General features: G+C 39.4%; 1 protein-coding gene across 2 annotated transcripts in view; it reads right to left on the reverse strand.

The window, feature by feature from the left end:
* The window catches only part of LARS1 (leucyl-tRNA synthetase 1), a 77619-nt gene that overhangs the window by 25357 nt on the left and 24995 nt on the right, over positions 1-27267 (reverse strand). For both annotated transcript variants that reach the window (XM_030927204.1, XM_030927203.1), the window contains 14 exons: positions 26336-26403; positions 26009-26234; positions 21849-21936; positions 21691-21767; positions 21142-21195; positions 19810-19950; positions 17450-17527; positions 12458-12543; positions 12303-12368; positions 12099-12181; positions 11235-11373; positions 10693-10905; positions 8072-8129; positions 4407-4470 (listed from right to left, as the gene is read on the reverse strand). In XM_030927204.1, the coding sequence (XP_030783064.1) occupies positions 4407-4470; positions 8072-8129; positions 10693-10905; positions 11235-11373; positions 12099-12181; positions 12303-12368; positions 12458-12543; positions 17450-17527; positions 19810-19950; positions 21142-21195; positions 21691-21767; positions 21849-21936; positions 26009-26234; positions 26336-26403 (1441 nt within the window). The remainder of the gene's footprint in view (positions 1-4406; positions 4471-8071; positions 8130-10692; positions 10906-11234; positions 11374-12098; positions 12182-12302; positions 12369-12457; positions 12544-17449; positions 17528-19809; positions 19951-21141; positions 21196-21690; positions 21768-21848; positions 21937-26008; positions 26235-26335; positions 26404-27267) is intronic.

Raw genomic sequence — 27267 nt, forward strand, 5'->3', positions numbered from 1 at the left:
TAAATACATATGCACCCAATACAGGAGCACCCAGATTCATAAAGCAAGTCCTTAGGGACTTACAAAGAGACTTAGACTCCCATACAATAATAATGGGAGACTTCAACACTCCACTGTCAACATTAGACAGATCAACGAGACAGAAAGTTAACAAGGATATCCAGGAATTGAACTCATCTCTGCACCAAGCGGACCTAATAGACATCTATAGAACTCTCCACCCCAAATCAACAGAATATACATTCTTCTCAGCACCACATCGCACTTATTCCAAAATTGACCACGTAATTGGAAGTAAAGCACTCCTCAGCAAATGTAAAAGAACAGAAATTATAACAAACTGTCTCTCAGACCACAGTGCAATCAAACTAGAACTCAGGACTAAGAAACTCAATCAAAACCGCTCAACTACATGGAAACTGAACAACCTGCTCCTGAATGACTACTGGGTACATAATGAAATGAAGGCAGAAATAAAGATGTTCTTTGAAACCAATGAGAACAAAGATACAACATACCAGAATCTCTGGGACACATTTAAAGCAGTGTGTAGAGGGAAACTTATAGCACTAAATGCCCACAAGAGAAAGCAGGAAAGATCTAAAATTGACACTCTAACATCACAATTAAAAGAACTAGAGAGGCAAGAGCAAACACATTCAAAAGCTAGCAGAAGGCAAGAAATAACTAAGATCAGAGCAGAACTGAAGGAGATAGAGACACAAAAAACCCTCCAAAAAATCAATGAATCCAGGAGTTGGTTTTTTGAAAAGATCAACAAAATTGACAGACCGCTAGCAAGACTAATAAAGAAGAAAAGAGAGAGGAATCAAATAGATGCAATAAAAAATGATAAAGGGGATATCACCACCGACCCCACAGAAATACAAACTACCATCAGAGAATACTATAAACACCTCTATGCAAATCAACTAGAAAATCTAGAAGAAATGGATAATTTCCTGGACACTTACACTCTCCCAAGACTAAACCAGGAAGAAGTTGAATCCCTGAATAGACCAACAGCAGGCTCTGAAATTGAGGCAACAATTAATAGCCTACCCACCAAAAAAAGTCCAGGACCAGATGGATTCACAGCTGAATTCTACCAGAGGTACAAGGAGGAGCTGGTACCATTCCTTCTGAAACTATTCCAATCAATAGAAAAAGAGGGAATCCTCCCGAACTCATTTTATGAGGCCAACATCATCCTGATACCAAAGCCTGGCAGAGACACAACAAAAAAAGAGAATTTTAGACCAATATCCCTGATGAACATCGATGCAAAAATCCTCAATAAAATACTGGCAAACCGGATTCAGCAGCACATCAAAAAGCTTATCCACCATGATCAAGTGGGCTTCATCCCTGGGATGCAAGGCTGGTTCAACATTCGCAAATCAATAAACATAATCCAGCATATAAACAGAACCAAAGTCAAGAACCACGTGACTATCTCAATAGATGCAGAAAAGGCTTTTGACAAAATTCAACAACCCTTCATGCTAAAAACGCTCAATAAATTCGGTATTGATGGAACGTACCTCAAAATAATAAGAGCTATTTATGACAAACCCACAGCTAATATCATACTGAATGGGCAAAAACTGGAAAAATTCCCTTTGAAAACTGGTACAAGACAGGGATGCCCTCTCTCACCACTCCTATTCAACATAGTGTTGGAAGTTCTGGCCAGGGCAATCAGGCAAGAGAAAGAAATAAAGGGTATCCAGTCAGGAAAAGAAGAAGTCAAATTGTCCCTGTTTGCAGATGACATGATTGTATATTTAGAAAACCCCATCGTCTCAGCCCAAAATCTCCTTAAGCTGATAAGCAACTTCAGCAAAGTCTCAGGATACAAAATTAATGTGCAAAAATCACAAGCATTCTTATACACCAGTAACAGACAAGCAGAGAGCCAAGTCAGGAATGAACTTCCATTCACGATTGCTTCAAAGAGAATAAAATACCTAGGAATCCAACTTACAAGGGATGTCAAGGACCTCTTCAAGGAGAACTACAAACCACTGCTCAGTGAAATAAAAGAGGACACAAACAAATGGAAGAACATACCATGCTCATGGATGGGAAGAATCAATATCGTGAAAATGGCCATATTGCCCAAGGTTATTTATAGATTCAATGCCATCCCCATCAAGCTACCAATGAGTTTCTTCACAGAATTGGAAAAAACTGCTTTAAAGTTCATATGGAACCAAAAAAGAGCCCGCATTGCCAAGACAATCCTAAGTCAAAAGGACAAAGCTGGAGGCGTCACGCTACCTGACTTCAAACTATACTACAAGGCTACAGTAACCAAAACAGCATGGTACTGGTACCAAAACAGAGCTATAGACCAATGGAACAGAACAGAGTCCTCAGAAATAATACCACACATCTACAGCCATCTGATCTTTGACAAACCTGAGAGAAACAAGAAATGGGGAAAGGATTCCCTATTTAATAAATGGTGCTGGGAAAATTGGCTAGCCATAAGTAGAAAGCTGAAACTGGATCCTTTCCTTACTCCTTATACGAAGATTAATTCAAGATGGATTAGAGACTTAAATGTTAGACCTAATACCATAAAAACCCTAGAAGAAAATCTAGGTAGTACCATTCAGGACATAGGCATGGGCAAGGACTTCATGTCTAAAACACCAAAAGCAACGGCAGCAAAAGCCAAAATTGACAAATGGGATCTAATTAAACTAAAGAGCTTCTGCACAGCAAAAGAAACTACCATCAGAGTGAACAGGCAACCTACAGAATGGGAGAAAATTTTTGCAATCTACTCACCTGACAAAGGGCTAATATCCAGAATCTACAAAGAACTCAAACAAATATACAAGAAAAAAACAAACAACCCCATCAAAAAGTGGGGAAAGGATATGAACAGACATTTCTCAAAAGAAGACATTCATACAGCCAACAGACACATGAAAAAATGCTCATCATCACTCGTCATCAGAGAAATGCAAATCAAAACCACAATGAGATACCATCTCACACCAGCTAGAATGGCAATCATTAAAAAATCAGGAAACAACAGTTGTTGGAGAGGATGTGGAGAAACAGGAACACTTTTACACTGTTGGTGGGATTGTAAACTAGTTCAACCATTATGGAAAACAGTATGGCAATTCCTCAAGGATCTAGAACTAGATGTACCATACGACCCAGCCATCCCACTACTGGGTATATACCCAAAGGATTATAAATTATTCTACTACAAAGACACATGCACACGTATGTTTATTGCGGCACTATTCACAATAGCAAAGACTTGGAATCAACCCAAATGTCCATCTGTGACAGACTGGATTAAGAAAATGTGGCACATATACACCATGGAATACTATGCAGCCATAAAAAAGGATGAGTTTGCGTCCTTTGTAGGGACATGGATGCAGCTGGAAACCATCATTCTTAGCAAACTATCACAAGAAGAGAAAACCAAACACCGCATGTTCTCACTCATAGGTGGGAACTGAACAATGAGATCACTTGGACTCGGGAAGGGGAACATCACACACCGGGGCCTATCATGGGGAGGGGGGAGGGGGGAGGGATTGCACTGGGGAGTTATACATGATATAAATGATGAATTGATGGGTGCTGACAAGTTGATGGGTGCAGCACACCAACATGGCACAAATATACATATGTAACAAACCTGCACGTTATGCACATGTACCCTAGAACCTAAAGTACAATAAAAAAAAAAAAAAAAAAAAAGAATGGAATACCAAATACAGAGGAAATATCTTGGAAAAGCTTCCTACATACTCAACTGTTTTTTTTTTTTTGAGAGGGAGTTTCACTCTTGTTGCCCAAGCTGGAGTGCAATGGTGTGATCTCAGCCCACTGCAACCTCCGCCTCCCGGGTTCAAACGATTCTCCTGCCTCAGCCTGTCTCAGCCTGCCTCAGCCTTCCAAAGTAGCCTGGATTACAGGTACCCGCCACCAGGCCCAGCTATTTTTTTTTTTTTTTTTTTAGTTGAGACAGGGTTTCACCATGTTGGCCAGGCTGGTCTTGAACTCCTGACCTCAGGTGATCCACCTGCCTCAGCCTCCCAAAGTCCTGGGATTACAGGCATGAGCCACCACGCCTGGCCCATACTCAACATCTCTACAAAACAAGTCTTGAATCTTAGCAATGATAATGAGTTCATTAAAAGGAGACTCAAAGTAACTTCAGCTTGATTTGTTCCTGAACACATCATGTCAGCAATTCTTATATATTAAATATTATGTTGCTCTCCAACAAAGGAAACATTAATATTTTAAAATTTTGTTAAAAGCAAAAGAGAAAGTTAAAATTAAAACACCAATTTTAACGTGTCTTCTATAATCTAAGGAGAACTGGACCCTATGGAACAGCAATAAGAAAAATGTTTACTCACCATCTGCTGAAAACTTATCAATAGCTTGGGTCAAAGTGAGGAAGTTGCCTGTGGATTTTGACATCTGAAATAGAGAGTCAGTGATCAAGCATTAATAATAGTAATATAAATAAAATAAACCAAATCAGTCAAATAAATTAACTAGGTTGGCCATGACCAGATAAAAACAAAAAGGAACTGGAAATATGGAAAGGAAAAGATATATTACACTAATTTTAGTGAGGTGAAAACAATTTCACACAATAAAGTGGCTTGTTTGGGTTACTCAGCTATCAGTGACACAGCTAGGAGAGGACCTCCAGACTCACACTCAGTCCACTGATTCAGCCTACACTGTCTCCTGGTAATTGGGTTAGACATGTGTAATGATTCCACTCTAACTCTGGAACACCAGCTGGTTACCTAAGAAAGAGCTTTACGGCAATTAGAATCATTCAGAAATGGAATGGATCCGCTCATGAGGTTGGAGTTATGATTTTAGGAACCCTCCTATCATTAGGGTCACAATAATTGGTTGTTCAAATTGTGCTCTGCCTTAGGGCAATGCATCTGAAGAAGCACCACTCACAGCCTAGCAATCTTTATTGTTTTAAAACTGTATGTCATTAGTATAACTATGCTGATATCAAAAGGAAATAATGATTATACCAGTTTTCTATTATACTACATGGCAATACATATCTTGTTCTAATAAAATCAGGATAGTACAACATTCAGACAGACCAAAGAAAATGTCAAGTTCTAACAAGAATAAATGTATTGCTCCTCTCTGACTTACAAAGAAGAAACTAGTTCAATAATCAAAAGTTCCTTGTTGATCTAACAAAATCTATTAAAATCACCTGTGCTTCTAAACAGCAGTTTTTCTGTCTAATATACAGATTACCTTTTTTTTTTTTTTTTTTTTTTTTTTTTGAGATAGAGTCTTGCTCTGTTACCCAGGCTGAAGTGCAGTGGTGTAATCTTGGCTTACTGCAACCTCCACCTCCCTGGTTCAAGGGATTCTCCTACATCAACCTCCCGAGTAGCTGGGATTACAGGCACGCGCCATCATTCCCAACTAAATTTTGTACTGTTAGTCGAGACGGGGTTTCACCATGTTGGTCAGGCTGGTCTCAAACTCCTGACCTCGTGATCTGCCCATCCTGGCATCCCAAAGTGCTGGAATTACAGGCGTGAGCCACGGCACCCAGCCACAGATTATCTTAAAGGAACTTTTTTTATTACCTTTCAACCTTAGGGCACAGGCTAACTCTGATGTTACATAATGCAATTTGTATCATTCGCCCTTTGTTTAAACCTACAACTATTTTCTTTTTTCTTTTTTGAGATGGAGTTTCACTCTTGTCGCACAGGCTTGAGTGCAATGGCACGTTCTCGACTCACTGCAACCTCTGCCTCTCAGGTTCAAGCAATTCTCCTGCCTCAGCCTGTAGCTGGGATTACAGGTGCCCGCCACCAGGCCCGGCTAATTTTTTGTATTTTTAGCAGAGATAGAGTTTCATCAAGTTGGCCAGGCTGGTCTCGAACTCCTGAACTCAGGTGATCCACCCGCCTTGGCCTCCCAAATTGCTGGGATTATAGGTGTGAGTCACCACGCCCAGCCCCCTACAACTATTTTCATTATGACACAGATACTTATGACAACTAATACTGTCATTGCTATTCTGTTGGTTACAGCAAAATTCACTGGTTGTAACAAATCCTAATTTGTTACCATTTTTATTAATAAGGAATAAATAATTTTGTACCTTTTTTTTTTAAGTCAAGGAGGGGTACCCTTCTCTAATTTGCACAGAAGTATCATAGGGGCAAGTGAGGGGTCTGTCAAGTTTGCATAACCTCATGTTGAGGATATTGATTAATAAGATAAAGTCCTATGTAGTCTGTTTAAAAAAAAAAATCACCAATATTATTAACAGTAACAGTAGGGAAAGTAACAGTAGAAGCATAGAGAGGACTACTATACTGCTTGGGAAGGAGCATTAAGTGACACCTAAAAATCTTACAGACTTCAAAATTCTATCATTCTACTAATTTAGTGGCCAGTCACAGCATAAAACAAAAAGCACCGAGCCATTTTCTCAACTTACTAAGAAAAATAGCTCTTTCTGTCATCTTGGATCCTATGGAGGCCTGCTGGGAGCAGGACTTCTAAAAGGAAATATGGCTGGAAGGCTGTGGTCCAAGGCCATTTTTGCTGGCTATGAGCAGTGTCTCCAGAATACACAGCTCTTCTTAAAACTGAAGGTGTCAGCTGGGTGTGGTGGTTCACACCTGTAATCCCAGGACTTTGAGAGGCTGAGGTAGGCGGATCACGAGGTCAGGAGTTTGAGACCAGCCTGGCCAACATAGTGAAACCCCATCTCTACTAAAAATACAAAAAAATTAGCCGAGCATGGTAGCAGGCAACCGTAATCCTTAGCTACTCGGGAGGCTGAGGCAGGAGAATCACTTAAATCCGGGAGGCGGAGGCTGCAGCCAGCTGAGATCGCGTCATTGCATACCAGCCTGGACAACAGTGCGAGACTCTATCTCAACAACAACAAAAAAAAATGAAGGTGTTTATGCTCAAGATGAAATAGAATTCTATTTGGGCAAGAGATGTGCTTATGTATACAAAGCAAAGAACAAGACAGTGACTCCTGGCAGCAAACCAAACAAAACCAGAGTAATCTGGGGAAAGGTAACTTGGGCCCCACGGGAACAGTAGCATGGTTCATGCCAAATTCCTAAATGATCTTCCTGCTAAATAAAGGTATTGGACACAGAATCTGAGTGATGTTATACCCCTCAAGGACTTAAACTAATGAAAAGTCAATAAATGAAAGTGGATTTGTTTAAAAATAAAAATTTAAAAATGGCTGGGTGCAGTGGCTCATGCCTGTAATCCCAGCACTTTGGGAAGCCGAGGCGGGTGGATCACTTGAGGTCAGGAGTTCGAGACCTGCCTGGCCAACATGGCAAAACCCCATCTCTCCGGAAAAAAACAAAAATTAGCCGAGCATGGTGGCATGCGCCTGTAATCCCAGCTACTCAGGAGGCTGAGGCAAGAGAATCACTTGAATCTGGGAGGTGGAGGTTGCAGTAAGCCAAGATCGTGCCACTGCACTCCAGCTTGGGCGACAGAGTGAGACTCCATCACGAAAAAAAAAAGGAAAAGAAAACTCTTCTGGGTCACAATGCTAAGCTCTTTATGATTCCTGTCCTTGTCTCTGTCTTTTTCTCTCTTTACTTCAGTCGCAATTTGTGTCACCTTTTGCCACTCTAAATACAAATGTTACAAATAGGCAACTTTTCCCTATCTCTCCCTTCAATTAATACTATCTACTCCCCTTGCTCAATTTTAAAGATAAAAATTAATTTATGCTTAGTCCTAAATATGCTAATTAGAAGGTTTTTAACTCTGATTAATTTATGTTATTTCTTATTTATTTACTAAATTTTTGGTAGAGATGGGGTCTCACTATATTGTCCAGGCTGGTCTTGAACTCCTGGCCTCAAGTGATCCTCCCACCTTGGCCTCCCAAAGCTCTGGCACTACAGAAATGAGGCACCACACCTGGACACATTATTTCTTACACACATTTTTTAAAAAGTGCAACACCCTAAATCTGAAAAGCCTTCCACAGAATTTTAAACTTTCAAGATGCAACAAGCCTTACCTTCTCAGAATTCAGGAGGAGATGTCCATTTGCTCTCACAGCTATAGGCCATTTGTCACTTCACAGATAAATGTTTAAAGACAGAAAAGAAACAAAGATGATAGTTCTGGCTTAAAATTTTGAGGTAAAAGCTAATACACTCATAAAGGTTTGCTAAGATAAAAGTGCAAGGATATATACTGTAGTCCTTTTTGTAATGGGAAATGAAAACAAAGCAAAGGACTGGCTACATAAACTAGGATACAGGTATACAATGATGTAACTACTTAGGTGGGGCTACAAGTATGGATATAAAAAGATCTTAAATATATGTGAAGGCCGGGCACAGTGGCTCACGCCTGTAATCCCAGCACTTTGGGAGGCCAAGGCAGGAGGATCACAAGGCCAGGAGTTCAAGACCAGCCTAGCCAGGATGGTGAAGCCCCATATCTACTAAAAATACAAAAATAAGCTGGGTATGGTGGCAGGTGCCTGTGATCCCAGCTGCTGAGGAGGCTGAGGTGGAGAGTTGCTTGAACCTGGGAGGCGGAGGTTGCGGTGAGCCAAGATTGTGCCACTGCGCTCCAGCCTGGGTGACAAAGCAAGACTCCATCTCAAAAAAAAAAATATATATATATATATATATATGTGTGTGTGTGTGTGTGTGTGCATGTGTGTGTGTGTGTGTGTGAAAACATAAGACAGAACAGTGTAAACAATGTGGTACCTTTGTATATACTAACAAATAAATAAGAGATATCAGATGCTGGTATATAAAATCACAAGAAACCAAGAGTATCATGATGAGTTTTGGGAAATAGAGCAGTGTGCAGGCAAGGGTAAAAGTTCACTTTTAACTTTTTGCTTTTACGTACTCTTTAAATTTTCGAACTATGTACATGTCATTCATTCATTCTAGCAATGAGATCATACGGGGGGTTGAGAGCAAGAGTTCTGGAGCCAGTCTCTTTGGGTTTGCATACTTGTACTAACATTCATTAGCTGGGTAGCTTTGGGTTATGATTTGTTCCTCTTTATTCCTCAGTACAGTTCCCTGCCTATAGACATGGATATTAAAGACCTTCCTCAAAAAGCTGTCATAAAAAGAGTTATTAAAAGTGATTTTAAAAGTACCTGGAATAAGCTCTTGATGTCATTACTTAGCTGTAATTTTTAAAAACCTAACAAATGTGAAAAAATTGGTGCAAAGGAATGAAGACTCAACTTATTGGTAAAGAATACTTCTGAGATACCCAATTTGCCTAAAAATGCATTGTAAACAATAGAGTCACACCTGTAATCCAAGTACTTTGGGAGGCTGAGACAGGAGGACCACTTGAGTCCAGGAGTTTGAGACCAGCCTGGGCAACAAAGTGAGACCTCGTCTCTATAAAAAAATAAACAAAATTATCCAGGCAAGGTGACATGTGGCTAGTCCCAGCTATTCAGAAGGCTGAAGTGTGAGGATCACTTGAGTCCGCGAGGTCGAGGCTGCAGTGAGCCAAGATCGCGCCATTGCACTCCAGCCCGAATGACAAAGTGAGACTCTGTCGAAAAATAAATAAATAAATAAACAAGGTAAGTAATAACGCTGGATGACAAGTCGTGTAAGAACGACATTACATTTATTTTATTCCTCTGGGCTGGGCACAGGGGCTCATGCCTGTAATCTCAGCATTTTGGGAGGCCAAGGTGGGTGGATCACCTGAGGTCAGGAGTTCAAGACCAGCCTGGCTAACATGGTGAAACCCCCATCTCTACTAAAAATACTACATTAGCCAGGCATAGTGGTGCATGCCTATAATCCCAGCTACTTGGGAGGCTGAGGCAGGAGAATCGCTTGAACCTGGGAGGCGGAGGTTGCAGTGAGCTGAGATCACACCATTGCACTTCAGCCTGGGAAACAAGAGCAAAACTCTGTCTCAAAAAAATAAAAAATAAAAAATACTCGGGAGGCTGAGACAGGAGAATTGCTTGAACCCGGGAGGCAGAGGATGCAGTAAGCCGAGATCATGCCACTGCACTCCAGTCTGGACTCTGTCTCAAAAAAAAAAATTATTTTATTCCTCTACTTCAAAATCTTTGTTTTATTCTTGAGGGAAAAAACGTAATTTTATTCTAAATACAAGAAGGCATAAGAAATTGTTTTGGTTTTATGACATAAAATTTGAACAGACTAAGAGGTTTGTTTCCTCAGCTACTTGACGGACTAGAGGGAAAAGCAGACACGTTTGGGTAAAGAGGGAAAAGGACAGAAGGACTCCTCTGAAGAAACAGACTCTAGTCAGAATGTTACTAAAACTAATGCTGGAACCTTGGGGCTCTCCGCTCTAAAGAGAAGGTTCCTTCCAATTCTAATGTTCTAGAATTATTCCTGCATTTAACAGGTCAAATGAATTACTAGCAGACCAGCAATGCACCTGAGATATGACATGCTTTGGTGCCTGGGGTAGGTATGTGGATTTCTGGATACAACAGATAGGAGGTGGCCTTTCTGCTTTAGCACATATTTAAGGTAAGAAAAAGAACATAACTGGCAAATCTATACTATCTCCTCCGCGATAATTTCTTAGATATTTGAAGCCACAAAACACCCCTATTGACAATCAATAAATCTAGTCCACACCTATTTTATCATTCACCTTTGTTCCGGCCACATAGCCACATGATTATACAGGTAATATGAAAGATGATTTGGAACAAGATCCTTGCCAGAGACGCGAAGATCAACAGGATACCAGAATTCAAACTCCTGCTTTAACTGATCTAATTTTTCCTTTGGGATCTGAGTCTTAGGAAATGGAGCCTCCTTGAAGAAAACATAATCCCAAACTTCCTTGGTCATCTGTTGTGGTCTGTATTGAAAATAAATAAAACAAACTATTATATATACATATACGTAATTTCTTTGGAAGAATCAAGACCTGAATCTAACCATGGATTAGGAATCTCTTTCTTAATGTAGTTACAGGAACAAACAAGGACAACAGCTTCCACAAGAATGAAGAATAGATGATGACAGTAAGGGGCTATCTATTAATTTTTCCCAGTTCAACAGTAAAAAAGCAAAAACATCATGACAAAATTCTGCTACATAAATCTTATTAAAACATTTCAATATGTAAATCAAATATCACAACCCTTACTGACAAATTATGCTCCTTTCCCTTATCTGTTTACCAACCTAATGCCCAGCGGAGACTCTGCCTGTCCATGCAAGTTACCCCCCTGCAATAGGTGTGCGACTGTGTAAAATGCCATGTAAATAGTGGAGTCAGAAAGTGATTCAATCAGCCACTGCTCATCCCAAGGCAGGTGAGTGCCTGAAAAATAAAAAGTAATGCATGAGGAACCTAAGAGACATTTCATCTATAGAATCCACATTTTTAAGAAGAGGGCTATAACATTTACAAAGCTACTTATTTAGGAAGCTCTTAAATTATTCTTGAATAATTAATAAAAATAAAATGGTAGATAAAAGACAAAATGGGCCGGGTGTGGTGGCTCAAGCCTGTAATCCCAGCACTCTGGGGGGCCGAGGTGGGTGGGTCACCTGAGGTCAGGAGTTCAAGACCCAACCGGCTAACATGGTAAAATCCTGTCTCTACTAAAAGTACAAAAAAAATTAGCCAGGCATGGTGGTGGTTGCCTGTAATCCCAGCTACTCGGGAGGTTGAGGCAGGAGAATCACTTGAACCCAGGAGGCAGAGGTTGCAGTGAGCCGAGACTGCGCCACCGCACTCCAGCCTAGGCGACAGAGCAAGACTCTGTCTCAAAAAAAGAAAAAAAAAAAAAAGACAAATGGTTGAAGCTTGAAGTCTCTCTATAAAAAAGACACACCATAAAATCTATACAGATTAGAGAGGTCATACTTCTACCACATAGTAGATGATAGTGGACTATATCCTAGTTTTCCTGACCATCCAAAGAGAACTTCTTGCTTTCAATTCAGAAAACACTAGAATGGGGGGGGGGGGGGAGGTAAAAACGTATATTTTCTGTGTAACTGGTAAAGTTATCCAAATAGAAAAATTTCAAGTTTGTTTACCTAGACCATAAGTTCTTGAGCAAGCATGTTCTTGTAGCCAATCTAAGGTGGCTTCAAAATTCCTCCTGGTCTCCTCACAGAATCTAGAAAACAGCAAAAGACAAAGTGTATCTTTATTGGTTCACTTGTTTGTTGCATTTCAACTTTATTGTTTCCACATTTTTCATCTCCTTTTTCCTCCCTCATCACTTTCTCCCATCTTACGTTTCCAGGTTCTTCAAGCACTGAGATGTCTGTTTCTTCCAATTCTCTTCTCCATAATCCAAGTACCTGCGAGTGAACAAATTGATTTTTTATTTTTTTAAGTCAAAGATGAGCACACTGACTAGGGGAATTTTCTTGCTATAAAAGAGACTAACCACTGGTCACACAGAGCCACGACACATTCATCTGACGACCTGGACATCACTTGTTTCTCTGGTTCCATGTAAATAAGTGCATCTCCCTAAAGGAATGTAAATAAACAAATATTAGATACTATGTCAAATCAATCTTCATTCCTCAAGGATAAAAATTACTTTAAAAAAATGCTATACCACCAATAACTGAAAGCCCACATTTTCGTTATGTCTTCCCCGCCTTCCCAGGGTCAGTTATCTTCTACCTTTCCTTCTATGTAACACTTGCTTTTAAAAAGGCATGAATCTTCATCAAGTGGATCACTTTCTCTACCTACTGATTATTTCATTTCAGTGAAAAACTAAAAAGTGAACAAAAAGGAAAAAAATACAGAAGATGGTTAGCAGTTTCGAATCCTATGGTTTGAAGGTTAGGCTTCCTATGACTGTTTTCTGGGGTTTTGTGTTTTTTGGTTTTGTTTTGTTTTTGTTTTGACAGATAGGGTCTTGCTCTATTATACCCAGGCTGGAGTGAAGTGGCGCTATCATGGCTCACCACAACCTCGACCTCCTGGCTCATGTGACCCTTTTACTTCACACTGCAGCCTCCTGAGTAGCTAGAACTACAGGCACATGTCAACCCACCCAGTTAATTTTTTAATTTTTTTATAGAAATGGGGTCTCACTATGTTGCCCAGGCTGGTCTCAAATTCCTAGGCTCAAGTATTCCACATCAGACTCCCAAAGTGTTTGGATTACAGCTGTGAGCCACTGTGCACAGCCCTATGGCAGCTTTTCATCCTTCTTATAAACTGCTTTAAAAAAAAAAAAAAGGATATACAAAGACTAAACACAGAAAATCTTGTTACTAAAGATTTATAGTGCCATGAAAAATTTCCACTAGAAAACTGACCATGCTTTTGATTTTTTACCAAATATAAATCTTTCTTAATGCTATTACGATCCTAAATACTTTTAAGCATGAAAATTGATGATGCTTTTGATTTCTTACCAAACATAAATCTCTCTTAATGCTATGATGATCCTAAACATTTTAGGCTAGGATAATTTTTAAAAATAAAATTCAGCATTATTATTCACAAAATGATTCACTGCTCTGTTTTTAATGCAATTCTTCGTGCTGAAATTAAATAGCTGGGATTTTGGTTTAAAGATGGTAGATCAAAAACAGACATTTAACTCCTGCTCAAAATTCCAATAAAAAGACAAGAGGGTTTTACAAATGGCATGAACCTACAAAGTCAAAATAAATGAGAGAAGAAAAAATATTAACTGAATTCTGAAAACAAAAAAGCAACATGAATGACAAATATATTAGCAAAAATTAAAAAGCTATCTAAATCCTAAGACAATAATAGAAAAAGGCGAAAAGTAATCCACTCTGTACTCCAGTAACTCTAAGAGACTCAGAAATTGGTGGCATTAAATAGCTCTAGAAATAAAGATAAGGTCCAGGTGCAGTGGCTCACACCTGTAATTCCAACACTTTGGGAGGCCAAGAGTTCAAGACCAGCCTGTCCAACATGGAGAAACTCCGTCTCTATTAAAACTACAAAATTAGCTGGGCATGGTGGCGCATACCTGTAACACCCTGCTACTTGGGAGGCTGAGGCAGGAGAATCGTTTGAACCTGGGAGGCAGAGGTTGCAGTAAGCCAACCAAGATTGTGCCACTGCACTCCAGCAGCCTGGGCAACAAGAGCAAAACTCCGGAAAAAAAAAAAAAAGAAAGAAAGAAAAGAGAGAGAGATAAGGTGAGATAAGTGAGACTGAAAAGAGGAGCACCAACTAAAGTCATTTAAAGAAGTGGGTATCCGGGAAGTGGTAAAAAAATAAGATAACATTAAAATAACATAACATAAAATAAAACAGAAAAATAAAATAAATAAATAAAATAAAATAAAATAAAATAAGAGGTTAGAACCCCATATACTGCCCCTACCTATGCCAGAACCAAAAAAAAAAAAAAAAGGGCTAATTCTCTAGAAAAGGTAAAAGAAAGTCTCTGAACTAGAGACAAAGTTCCAAGTATCATAGTAAAAATAGGGGAGTTAAGTGAAAGTCAGCACACTAGATGTTGGTACACATTCCTAGCTATCTTCTCCCATCCAACTCCCAAAATGCTCAGTTGCTTAGACTTTTTGTTTGTTTGTTTTGAGACAGCACTCTGTCACCCAGACTAGAGTGTAGTGGCGCCATCTCGGCTCACTGCAACCTCCGCCTCCCAGGTTCAAGCGATTCTCATGCCTCAACCTCCCGAATAGCAGGAATTAGAGGCAGACATTACCATGCCCAGCTAATTTTTGTATTTTTCGTAGAGACACGGTTTCACCATGTTGGCCAGGCTGGTTTCAAACCTGACATCAAGTGATCCACCCGCCTCAGCCTCCCAAAGTGCTGGGATTACAGGCGTGAGCCACTGCGCCTGGCCACTTAGACCATTTGAGCTAGAGATTGGCAGAATCTTCTGTAGGGAAATCTAACAAACCCAAAAGCAAATACTAAAAAACACTTAACATCCAGGAGTCCCCAAGGCCCAAATGGTCCTTTCTAGACCTCCCCCAGTGAAGCCTAGTGACAAGTCCTACCCATATGCAAAAACATTTCTTTTTACACCCAAATATATATCAGCAGTCTTCCTCAGAGATGTCCTGTCTATGAAACAAGAACATCATCCTACAACAAATCAGCCAGGCATGGAGGCACATGCCTGTAGTACCAGCTACTCAAGAAGCTGAGGTGGGAAGATCACTTGAGCCCAAAGCCAGAACAGCCTGGGCAATATGGCAAGACCCCTGTCTCTTAAAAAAAAAAAAAAAAAAAAAAAAAATCAGAAAACAAGAATTATTGAACTGGCCCAAAATTAGTAATTATTGAATCTGGGTGATACATATTCAATTTTCCATACAACGATTCTTTAAAAAAAGTTTTTATAAATTTGTATTCACACACACACACACAAATAGTAAATAAAAGCACATAGTAAACAAACGCTCAGGAAGAAAACGATGAGGGACTATCCCACAAAGAGGACCAACAGGACTGCCAGGATCTAAGAGGTTCAATATCTGAATGACAGGAATTCAAAAAGTGAAAATAGAGAATAAGAAAAAATAATCAAGAAAAAAGTCAAGAAGTGTGGCCCAAATTGAAGTACACAAGTTTCCAGACTGAAGGAGCCCACCAAGCACCCAGTAGGATGAATGAAAATTGACCTACACCAAGGCAAATCATGAAATTTCAGAATATTGTGAGAAAAAAGATTATATAAGCCTCCAAAGTCAGAGGAAACAAGTTACTTACAAAAACATCAGTCACTACCAGAAGAGTTTTCAACTTCTTAATACCATCAATGAACCAAAAGACAATGAGGTAATACCCTCAAGTTTTTAAGGGAAAAGTATTTCCAATCCAGAATCTATACCCAGGCAATCCAATATAAAGATAGAAGACATATTTCAGACTTGAAAAGTCATAACAATTTACCTTCCAGGTACCCTTTATCAGAAAAGCTATCAGAGGCAGAGCTTCACCAAAGTAAGAAAGAATATAAGAAGGACATAGAAATGGGATTAAGGAAACAGGAGATCCAGCTCAAGAGGAGCAAAGGGGATTCTTAGTAGTAGTGGAGGGACATCCAAGATTTGCGCATCAGGACAGTAAGCAACCAGTTCAGACTAAAGCCAGAAAGCTCTGGAAGAGCTTTCTCTGAGTGGAACTGAAAGCACACTGATGTGTTTGAACTGAGTAAGGAAAGAAACAGACAGTTGGGAAAGAGTTGAGAAATGGAGTACTGATAAGTATATTTTAAATTAAGAATTTTTAAAAAATAAACATAATTATTAATCCTGGGGAAAACCAAGGGCTAAGGATGAAAAATTATTGTACACTACATTATGTATGAGCCATGTCTCAAAAATGTAAATAATAACTATTGATCTAACATTTTTTATAACTACAGTGTATGGAGAAGACAGGGCATGGAGTAGTATATACCAATAAATGTGGGACGTTAGAGAAAACAAAAAGTAGGGGGAAGAGTGTAACCTTGATCTTCCTCCTACTCCTTCCAAGAGTAGGAGGTTAGTGGCTGATACCTAACCATGAAAAAAAAAATCACATTACAAGCATTTAGATCAGATATCTGCAAGAGATGGAGATCAGCCAGGCACGGTGGCTCACGCCTGTAATCCCAGCACTTTGGGAGGCCAAGGCGGGCAGATCACCTGAGGTCAGGAGTTCGAGACCAGCTTGACCAACACAGAGAAACCCCATCTCTACTAAAAATACAAAATTATCCAGCATGGTGGCTCGTGCCTGTAATTCCAACTACTCAGGAGGATGATGCAGGAGAATCACTTGAACCCAGGAGGCAGAGATTACAGTTAGCTGAGATAGGGCCATTGCATTCCAGTCTGTGCAATAAGAGTGAAACTGCATCTCAAAAAAAAGAGATGGAGATCAATACTAAAACGGTTAAATGCTACCCGTCCCAAGGAAAAGAAATTTAAATTATGGAAAAGTGATGAGGAAATTGCTGCTTTTTTATTTCAATAAGCCTAACAGACCATTGTCTCTCTATATTATGGGTATACAAAGTTGTCAAAAATAAAAATGTAAAGGGTTAACTCAGCTAAATAGAAGAGAGTTATAACAAAAATGGAGGGATTAGAGGAGGATGACAGTAAAAAACACCAGAGAAAGAAAGGGTTGTAACTACCAGTATCTAAAATGGCCACTGCCAGAAATACCATCAAAGTTCTCTGTATATGCTATGCACACATCAACTTTAGAACACTACCTTTATCAACATTATAGATGGGATATTCAAGTTAAATGAATTGCTAAATAGGTCTATTTTCTGCCTTAAAACCATATGATATCTGTATTATAGCTGCAGGTTCTACTGTAGAACTCACTGCTAATAACACTGTCAAGTCTATTAACTAACAGCTCTCCTAAAACAGCCTTCAGAGCATAGCCTATCACATACAGTGTCAATCATCTTTTTCTGAATAGTCTTCTTTACGTCTTGAACCTTCTGTCCTTTAAATTCATCCACCAACATGATCTAAAAGGATGAGAAGGGAGAAAAACACATATAAAACAGTTAGAATCTGCCTTGAGTTTCTTCCCTAACTTTCTGTAACTAAATTTGCTTCTGCCCACCAAAATATTTTTAGTATGAAATTTATCACATTTATAATAAGTTTTCATTTTGGTATAGCATGGATAACTAATATTTATAACACACTTATCATTCTGTCAGTGATACCCACCTCACTAGGTATCACTGAGATACCTAGTGTGAGCATGATTAGGAAGGAATACTGACTTTCACTTCTTCTTAAGTTTCCACATGGACAGAATTCAACTACACTCACTCACCTCATTCCTGGCGGTTTCTGAAGGAATGAAGCATATTCGGCTTCATCTCATTAGGCTCCTCTTTCTAACCCCACCTGCTGCAAGTGAGTATTCTTTGCCTGGCCATCTGATAAAGTTTGCTCCTCTAAGGAGGCCTACTCTTTCACCTCTTTTTCTCAGTAAGCCAATTACATTCTAGGGCAAAGTATTAGCTTATCCATTGTTGCCATCAATTAAGCCTCAATCCTCTTCCAGCTTTCTTTGGTAATAAAGCAGATATTTTCACCTACATGACTCTTATTTTCATCTACATGATTCTTACATTTCTCTCAAATTGTTTCTATCTTAGGTGGAAAAGACATGCATTCTCTTTTGACATTCTAAACCTCTAACATACCAAAATACTTCAATATCTATTTAATCCAACATTATAAAGTTATATTTAATGAGTGTAGTGATTAAGAACAAAAACCTGCCGGGCGTGGTGGCTCAAGCCTGTAATCCCAGCACTTTGGGAGGCCGAGACGGGCGGATCACGAGGTCAGGAGATCGAGACCATCCTGGCTAACACAGTGAAACCCCCCTCTCTACTAAAAATACAAAAACTAGCCGGGCGGGGTGGCGGGCGCCTGTAGTCCCAGCTACTTGGGAGGCTGAGGCAGGAGAATGGTGTAAACCCGGGAGGCGGAGCTTGCAGCGAGCTGAGATCCGGCCACTGCACTCCAGTCGGGGCGACAGAGCGAGACTCCGTCTCAAAAAAAAAAAAAGAACACAAATCTGGCCAGGTGCAGTGGCTCAAGCCTATACTCCCAGAACTTTGGGAAGCCAAGGTGGGCAGACCACTTGGGGTCAGGAGTTCAAGACTAGCCTTACCAATATGGTGAAACCCCCACCTCTACTAAAAATACAAAAATTAGCCGGTCATGGTGGCACGCGCCTGTAGTCCCAGCTACTCGGGAGTCTGAGGCAGGAGAATCTCTTGAACCTGGAGAGATTCAAGTTGGAGGCTGCAGTGATCTGGGATCGTGCCACTGTACTCCAGCCTGGGTGACAGAGCAAGACTCCATCTCTCTCTCTCTCTCTCTCACACACACACACACACACACACACACACACACACGCAAATCCCAGAACCAGGCTACCTAGTTTGAATCCCAGTTCCCACTGGCTAACTATCTGGCTATCTCAAGTAAATCAGTTAATCTCTTTGTGCCTCCATTTCCTCATCTGTAAATTGGGGATAAGAGTGCCTACTTCAGAATGGGGTTATTTTCAGAATTAAGTAAATTAATATATAAGTGCTGCAAAAGTGTTGGCTTTTATCATCATTCAAAATATGTGTCACTTCAAAAAAAGATACATAACCAATTCTTGGTTATCCAGAAAAATGTAGGAAAGCTAAAACTAAGAAACATTCTTGTTGATGTTCTTAAAAATCTTCATTTGAATCTGAAGCACCTAACAACTTGTCTGGATTTTTATGTTCTCTAGCCTAGCCTTCTTTCCATGGAAATGTAAACCACATTACCGTATGTACAATTAGGAGAAAAGAATGGTTCAGAACATGTTTGTTGGACTCACCTGGCATTTAGTAGACATTAATAAATAAACTAATGGACTGGATAAAACTGCTTATCTAAAATATGAACTCCCTAACTAGAAGAGCAAAAAAGGGACCAGGAATTCTCCATTCAATAAACCTTTGAAGTTTACTTCATAATATGAACTAATTTGAAATATCGTGTCAAGAAATTCACTCCATAGAGATTCCTAGAGTCCACAAAAAAGAATTTCTGAAAATGCTTTTAGGCAAAGGACATGACAAAAACAAAAAATAGAAATTTGGAAATAGAATACATTCTCATATTAAGCTCTCAAATCAATGTATAGTTGAAACTATGTTAAATTTTTCTACATTTTTTCTAATTAAGAAAATCACAGAGCATGAAGTAAATCAAATAAAAACTAAAAAAAATTATTACTTACACCCTCATAAAATCCTTTTAGATATAACTTCTCCTTTGCTTCTGCAAGTTTTTCTCGGTCATTCTGGCTCTGAATTTTCAACTCATCACAAATGGTTACTGCAGAAAGATTTCCAAAACCTGGGATTTCAATGACTGGCACCTGCAGCAAACAGCAATCAGAAACATGTTCACACTGACTGAACACACAGGTCTATAGGGCACAAGTCCTTTTGCCTCTAATGTACAATTAAGTCATTTCAGATTGTATATGTCATTATGACACTGCCACACATTAAGTAATCACAGAGTGACTAACTTCCAGATGTAAATTTGTCCTCCTACTCTCCACAGGAATATACACACAGCATACCCATACTCTGTGTATCAACAACCTCAATGCCCTTCCCCCACCACACACACCTTTCCCAGCATTCTATCCTCCACTGGCATATAATTATCTAAGTAATTCATGCTGAAACTAGCAAAATGATATAAACCAGGGGTCCCAAACCCCAAGGATGTGGACTGGTACCAGTCCGTGGCATTAGGAACCAGGCTGCACAGCAGGAGGTAAGCAACAGGCGAGCATCACCCCCTGAGCTTCACCTCCTGTCAGATCATGGGTGGCATTAGATTCTCATAGGAGCATGAACCCTATTGTGAACTGTGCATGGAGGGATCTAGGTTGCATGTTCCTTATGAGAATCTAACGCCTGATGATCTAAGGTGGTACAGTTTCATCCCAAAACCATTCCCCTACCACACCCTGCCGGTCCATGGAAAAATTGTCTTCCACGAATTAAGTCCCTGGCACCAAAAAGGTTGGGGACTGCTGATGTAAACAACTAGTTTCATGGATGGTTATGCTTTCGGTTTACATTAATTCCTCTGGATCTTTCATGAAATGAAAATCATTTGCTAGTAATTTAAAAGTTTTTCTTCTATAGACACTAACATGAAAATAAAAGAAACATAAAACAGAGTTGTATAGGATTTTGTTAAAGTTATTATGGTTACAAATAAACATTCATGAAAAGGGCAAAATTTTGTCTTTAGAAGCCAGGAAACTGATCATACTAGCAAAGCAAGCTACTATAAAACTGGAGATGCTAAAAAGCTATTTGTTTCTGAACTGCAGGGGCCAGGTAGTAAGAAAATGCTTGTTAGTTTTCCTTTTGCTCTTATCTACCATAGCAGGTATCAAATTAAAGTGAGTAAATCCTTAAGCAAACTCTCTCTCTCTTATTTTCATACTCCACCAATTAATTTTGTTACAAGGAAAACATGTTAGCTCTTCTTTTTTTCTGATAAAGAGATGGATGTGAATATTCTGAATTATCTATGTACTCACCGGCTCAAATGGCAAGACCATGTCATCTCTAATTCCATACTTTGCTCGTAAGGCCTACAGAAAAATTTGCAAGTTAACACTAATGATCAACACTTCGCTGGTAGAATCATTGAGAGAAGTAACCTCCAAACTTTCTTAAAACTATTATTTGTTCTCCTCTCCATAGAGGGCAAATTTTTACCTTTACCGAATATCTCAAAAGGGATCCATAACCTTCAAACATTTAATAGCTAAAGTTATAGTGAATAGCCTAAATGAAACTGTACAGTCAAAAGCAAAAATGTACATAGACATACACCTATCACTTAAATTGAGGTTCATATGCCAGATTTCAAAGAAAATGTGAATATCAGAAAACTTTTTCAAAATTCTGTGAAACATATTTAAAAATCAAACCACAGAAAATATATAAACATCAAGAAACAAGTTAGAGGTAGCAGTTTAAAGATAAATGCATAGCTTTTTAGCCTAGTCCCACAGTGTAGTTCAGCAGTACCTAAGCAATGAGATGGTGAGGACAAAATACAAACATGAAACTCAGATACTCACTTGCTTTTTCTTCAAGTCTCTGAGGGCAGCAATATCATCAGGGGAGTCGGAAGGAACACTTGTAACCACACCAGTGCCTATAAAACAAAGTGTGGAATTAATAACTAGAACCAACACGTGATTACCAAAATATTTCTAGAAATAAATAAACTCTTTACCTTTATCCTCCTTAATAGTCAGCATTGGGAGAACATAGATCACCTTGTACGATGTTAAAGGTGCAGAAAGTGATGCACCAAGAATTTCCTGCATAAGAAAAAAATCAATATAAAAGGTGAATTCATTGTGACCATTAGAATTAAAACTATGTTAACATTTTAAGCCCTGAGAAGCTAGTAATCAAAAATATATGGCAATAAATTCAAGAGATATATTGTACAATATGGTGACTATAGGCAACAACAATGTATTTTATACTTGAAAATTGCTGTGCAGATTTTTTTAAGAGACAGGGCCTTGCTATGTTGCCGAGGCTAGACTGTAGTGGCTATTCACAGGCGCTATCATAGCATTCTACAGGCTCAAACTCCTGGGTTCAGGCAAGCCTCCTGAGGTCTCGGCCTACCAAGTAGCTGGCACTAGAGGTGCACACCACTGCGCCTGATTTAAATTTTAATTCTTCTCACCACATAAGTACGTAAGGTATGAATTTGTTAACTACCTCAATTTAGCCATTTCACAACGTATATATATGTCAAAACATGTTGCATACCATAAATACAATTTCTGTCAATTAAAAAATGAATATAGGCTGGACACGGTGGCTAACGCCTGTAACCCCAACACTTTGGGAGGCTGAGGCAGGTGGATTGCCTGAGCTCAGGAGTTCATGACCAGTGTGGGCAACATGGTGAAACCCCCGTCTCTACTAAAATACAAAAAATTAGCCAGGCATGGCAGCATGGGCCTGTAGTCCCAGCTATTTGGAAAGCTGAGGCGGGAGAATTGCTTGAACCAGGGAGGCGGAGGTTGTAGTGAGCCAAGATCACGCCACTGCACTCCAGCCTGGGTGACAGAGGGAGACCCCATCTCAAAAAAATAAGGATATAAATGAAATACACATGAAGTAAAACAAAACACATTCTTTTATACCTACTAGAGGAAAAATAATTATTTTTATTTTATTTTTTGAGATGGAGTTCTGCTCTTGTTACTCAAGCTGGAGTGCAATGGTGCGATCTTGGCTCACTGCAACCTCCGCCTCCCAGGTTCCAGAGATTTTCCTGCCTCAGACTCCCAAATAGCTGGGATTACAGGTATGCACCACCACGCCTGGCTAATTTTTGTATTTTTAGTAGAGACGGGGTTTCACCATGTTGGCCAGATTGGTCTTGAACTCCTGACCCCAGGTGATCCACCCACCTCAGCCTCCCAAAGTGCTGGCATTACAGGCATGAGCCACCGCATCCGTCCAGGAAAAATACATTTTAATAATTATAGTAACTAAATCTGTCAATGTTATGATGACATGAGTACACTAATACATTGTTTGTGACATTGTATTCCTTGAAGAAAATATAGGAATCCACAGTAAAAGCCACAGAATGTTCCTGTAACTCAGACTCAACAACAACAAACTATTTTTTCTTAAACAAGTCTGCCCAATGCTGAGTTAATGCTGAGTTAATTATACTAGGAAAGCCTGGAAACAACTAAAGCTTTCAATGATAGAAAAAATGATTTAACAAAATATGTTACAGGAACAAGAATGAGTACTATATATCTATTTAAAACAGTAATTATGAAGACAAAGTAAAAGGATAGTTCTAATTTCACTTGAAAAAATCCTAAGGCCGGGCGCGGTGGCTCAAGCCTGTAATCCCAGCACTTTGGGAGGCCGAGACGGGCGGATCACGAGGTCAGGAGATCGAGACCATCCTGGCTAACACGGTGGAACCCCGTCTCTACTAAAAAATACAAAAAAAAAAAAAACTAGCCGGGTGAGGTGGCGGGCGCCTGTAGTCCCAGCTACTCGGGAGGCTGAGGCAGGAGAATGGCGTGAACCCGGGAGGCGGAGCTTGTAGTGAGCTGAGATCCAGCCACTGCACTCCAGCCTGGGCGACAGAGCGAGACTCTGTCTCAAAAAAAAAAAAAAAAGAAAAGAAAAAGAAAAAATCCTAAAGATTAAGCAATTTTAGACCCAGATTCTCAGATGGCAACAAAGAATTTGCAGCTGCTTGCTCTAGCTAAGGAACATGCTTTTCCTTTCCACATAATTCCCACCCATCCCATTTTATTCATATATATATACACATAACCTGCCTTTATAGAATTTGCAGTCATATGGATGATAGCTAAATATTATAGCTATTTTAAAGGTTGAAACTATTTTGCAATTTATAACATCCATGTCCCTCACTCCAGAATTTGCTCAAATTAACACGGAGAAAAGTTTAAGAATAGGAAAATATGTGTGTCCCTAATACTGTTCCCAAGAACTTCTCAGACAAAATTCCAATATTAGGAACTAAGGAGATGTGGCAGTGCTGCTTTTAACAGAAAGAGGCAGGAAACCATTCAAATGTCCATTAATAGAGAATGGTTAAGTAAATTGTGGTACAGCCAAACAATGAAATACTATGTAGCTATAAAAAATAAGAATAAAGAGGCCGGGCGCGGTGGCTCAAGCCTGTAATCCCAGCACTTTGGGAGGCCAAGACGGGCGGATCACGAGGTCAGGAGATCGAGACCATCCTGGCTAATACGGTGAAACCCCGCCTCTACTAAAGAATACAAAAAACTAGCCGGGCGACGAGGTGGGCGCCTGTAGTCCCAGCTACTTGGGAGGCGGAGGCAGGAGAATGGCGTAAACCCGGGAGGCGGAGCTTGCAGTGAGCTGAGATCCAGCCACCGCACTCCAGCCTGGGCGACAGAGCCAGACTCTGTCTCAAAAAAAAAAAAAAAAAGAATAAAGAAACTGTTTATGTACTGACAAAATGATTGCTAAGATATAAATCAAAAAGCAAGATGTGGTACAATGCATATAAAGCATACTGCCATTTGCGTAAAAACAGAGGGGCAAAGGGTATGTGCATATTCGCTTGTGTATACATGAAATATTTCCATGATACACAAGACATAGATATTACTAACTACCTCTAGAATGGGGAACTTTTGTATCTTTTTGTGTTTTTTGAATTTTGGGACTTGTAAATATATTGCAATCAAATCAAAAGAAAGTATAAAACAAGAAATAAAAGAGTTCAATTTAAAAGAACTGAGATGGTACTCTACTCACATTTTTCTTTTTAAAAAATTATTTAACATACTAAAGATCAGCATTCACTGAATGGAATTAAACACACTCAGAAATACTGATAATAAAGTAGATGCAGCCGGGTGCAGTGGCTCACGCCTGTAATCACTGCACTTTGGGAGGACGAGGCAGGTGGATCACCTGAGATCAGGAGTTCAAGCCCAGCCTGGCCAACATGATGAAACCCTGTCTCTACTAAAAACACAAAAAATTAGCTGGGCGTGGTGGCACACACCTGTAATCCCAGCTGCTCAGGAGGCTGAGGCAGGAGAATCGTTTGAACCCAGGAGGCGGAGGTTGCAGTGAGCTGAGATTGTGCCACTGAATACCAGCCTGGGCAATAAGAGCAAAACTGTCTACAAAAACAAATAAAAATAAAGTAGATGAGTTGTGTAACCATCCAGATTTAACTAATATCAACCAAGACTTTCTTCACACAAAAAAAAAACAAAAGCAGCTACAATTCCAAATTTAGTATTACCAGGAATTCAGGTAATAGTATTTTTAAAATAATATAATCTCTAATGCAGCTATTAAATCTCTTGGGGAGGACTGCCTATATTTTTCAACCAGATATTTACCGAGTTGAAACCTAAAAATCAAATATGCTATCTTCATGATACAGCCATACAATGAATATTACACAACAATAAAAAAAGAACTACTCCTACAACATGTATGAATCTCACAAACATAATGTTAAGCAAAAGAAGCCAGACACAAAACAGTCAGACTGTACAATTCCATTATGTAAAGTTCAAGAACAACAAATAATCTTTGGTGAAGTCAGAGCAGTGGTTACCTTTGGAGGAGAGAAGTGACTACTAACGATATGGACATGAGAGAGCCTTCTGGAGTGCTAAACTGTTCTATATCTTGATTTAGGTGGTGCTTACCTAAGTGTATACACATATGAAAATGCACCAAAATACACAAGACGTACACACTTTACTGCATGTACACCTCATTTTTTAAGGTTGTAATGCTCTTTTCTCAATATTCATTGTCGAAATTTTCCCTGAAATTTATGCATTAAAATAAAAAATCTGCCATCCAACTTACCTCCCCCATTAATTCCTTAACAACAGGCACCACACCATTGTCTTTGGTAAAGCCCTGGTATGACATATTCCTGGCTGCTCTTTGGGTACAGATGAATATATCACCATTCACCGTCTCAAATCCAATGTACTTCATATCAGGACGAACCCAACAATTTGTCTGCCCAAACATGGTCTCAGGTCTGAGAGTAGCAGCCACCAAGAAAATATTTTTACCTTTCAGGCCACTAAGAAAAAAAACAAATATTGATGTAAAAACATTTTGTCAACTCTGTAACAACTATCTGATGGTTCAGAAATGATGAAGCAATTCCTCTGGCAAACCTACCTTAATTTAGATGGGTATGGCTCAAGCACCTTCAATTTGAGTAAAGTATATTCCTGAGGTCCAACACCCTAAGCAAATAAACGATACAAAAATTTGAAGGAAAAAAAGACTTGCCTTAAACCTGCTCATCTATGTGAGAGATCTGATTCAAATCCCTAAAATGGGTTCTTGTATTACTAATTTTTTTTTCCAGAGAAGAGGCTGCCAGTGGTGTGCTAACCATACCCACACAGAGAAGTCCAGTGTGTTAGGAGAGATTTGGAGTAATCACCCAAAACAGTGTTTGCCAAAATGAAGGTGAGAAGACACAATCAACACTAATTCCATCCCAGGGCATGTCCCACATAGTAGTCATCAAAGAAAGATACTGGACCAGAAGTCAGAGATAATGTGTGTTCTAAACTTAGTGTGCTCCCTTACTAATGGTTGAACCCAAGGTAGTCACAATCAGAGTCTCTAAGCCTTTCTTTCCTCATTGGTAAAATAAGGATGTTGTGCCGCAGACAGGACTGTCCTGAGGAACACATAAGAGAATGGATGAAAAATGCTTTGAAAAGTCTACAAAGGATTACTGAAATCTAGGATATTGCTGCCATTGGCTATATTAAAACTTTACTGGGTCTTCTTAAGTCTCTCAAATCTTTTAAAATTTTGATCAACTCTCACTTAGATAAGTTACATCAAAATTGAAGGCTGATTTTGAAAATATGTTCAAAGATGGTAGTAAAGAATGACACAATCATAGGGAATCATAAGTTCAGATGCTGACATTGTCATTGATTTTTACTGTGCCATGGATTTAGCCAAATCACTTACTCTTGATTTACTCAAGTATTTCAGAGAATAATGTTAATAATGTGTTCTACAAGAATGTAGAATGAACTTCTAGGCATGGCTAAAAGTACTTCGGAAATAAGTAAGAAGGCACATGA

This window comes from Rhinopithecus roxellana, chromosome 3 (assembly GCF_007565055.1).
Source record: "Rhinopithecus roxellana isolate Shanxi Qingling chromosome 3, ASM756505v1, whole genome shotgun sequence".
In the NCBI taxonomy this organism is placed as follows: domain Eukaryota; kingdom Metazoa; phylum Chordata; class Mammalia; order Primates; family Cercopithecidae; genus Rhinopithecus; species Rhinopithecus roxellana.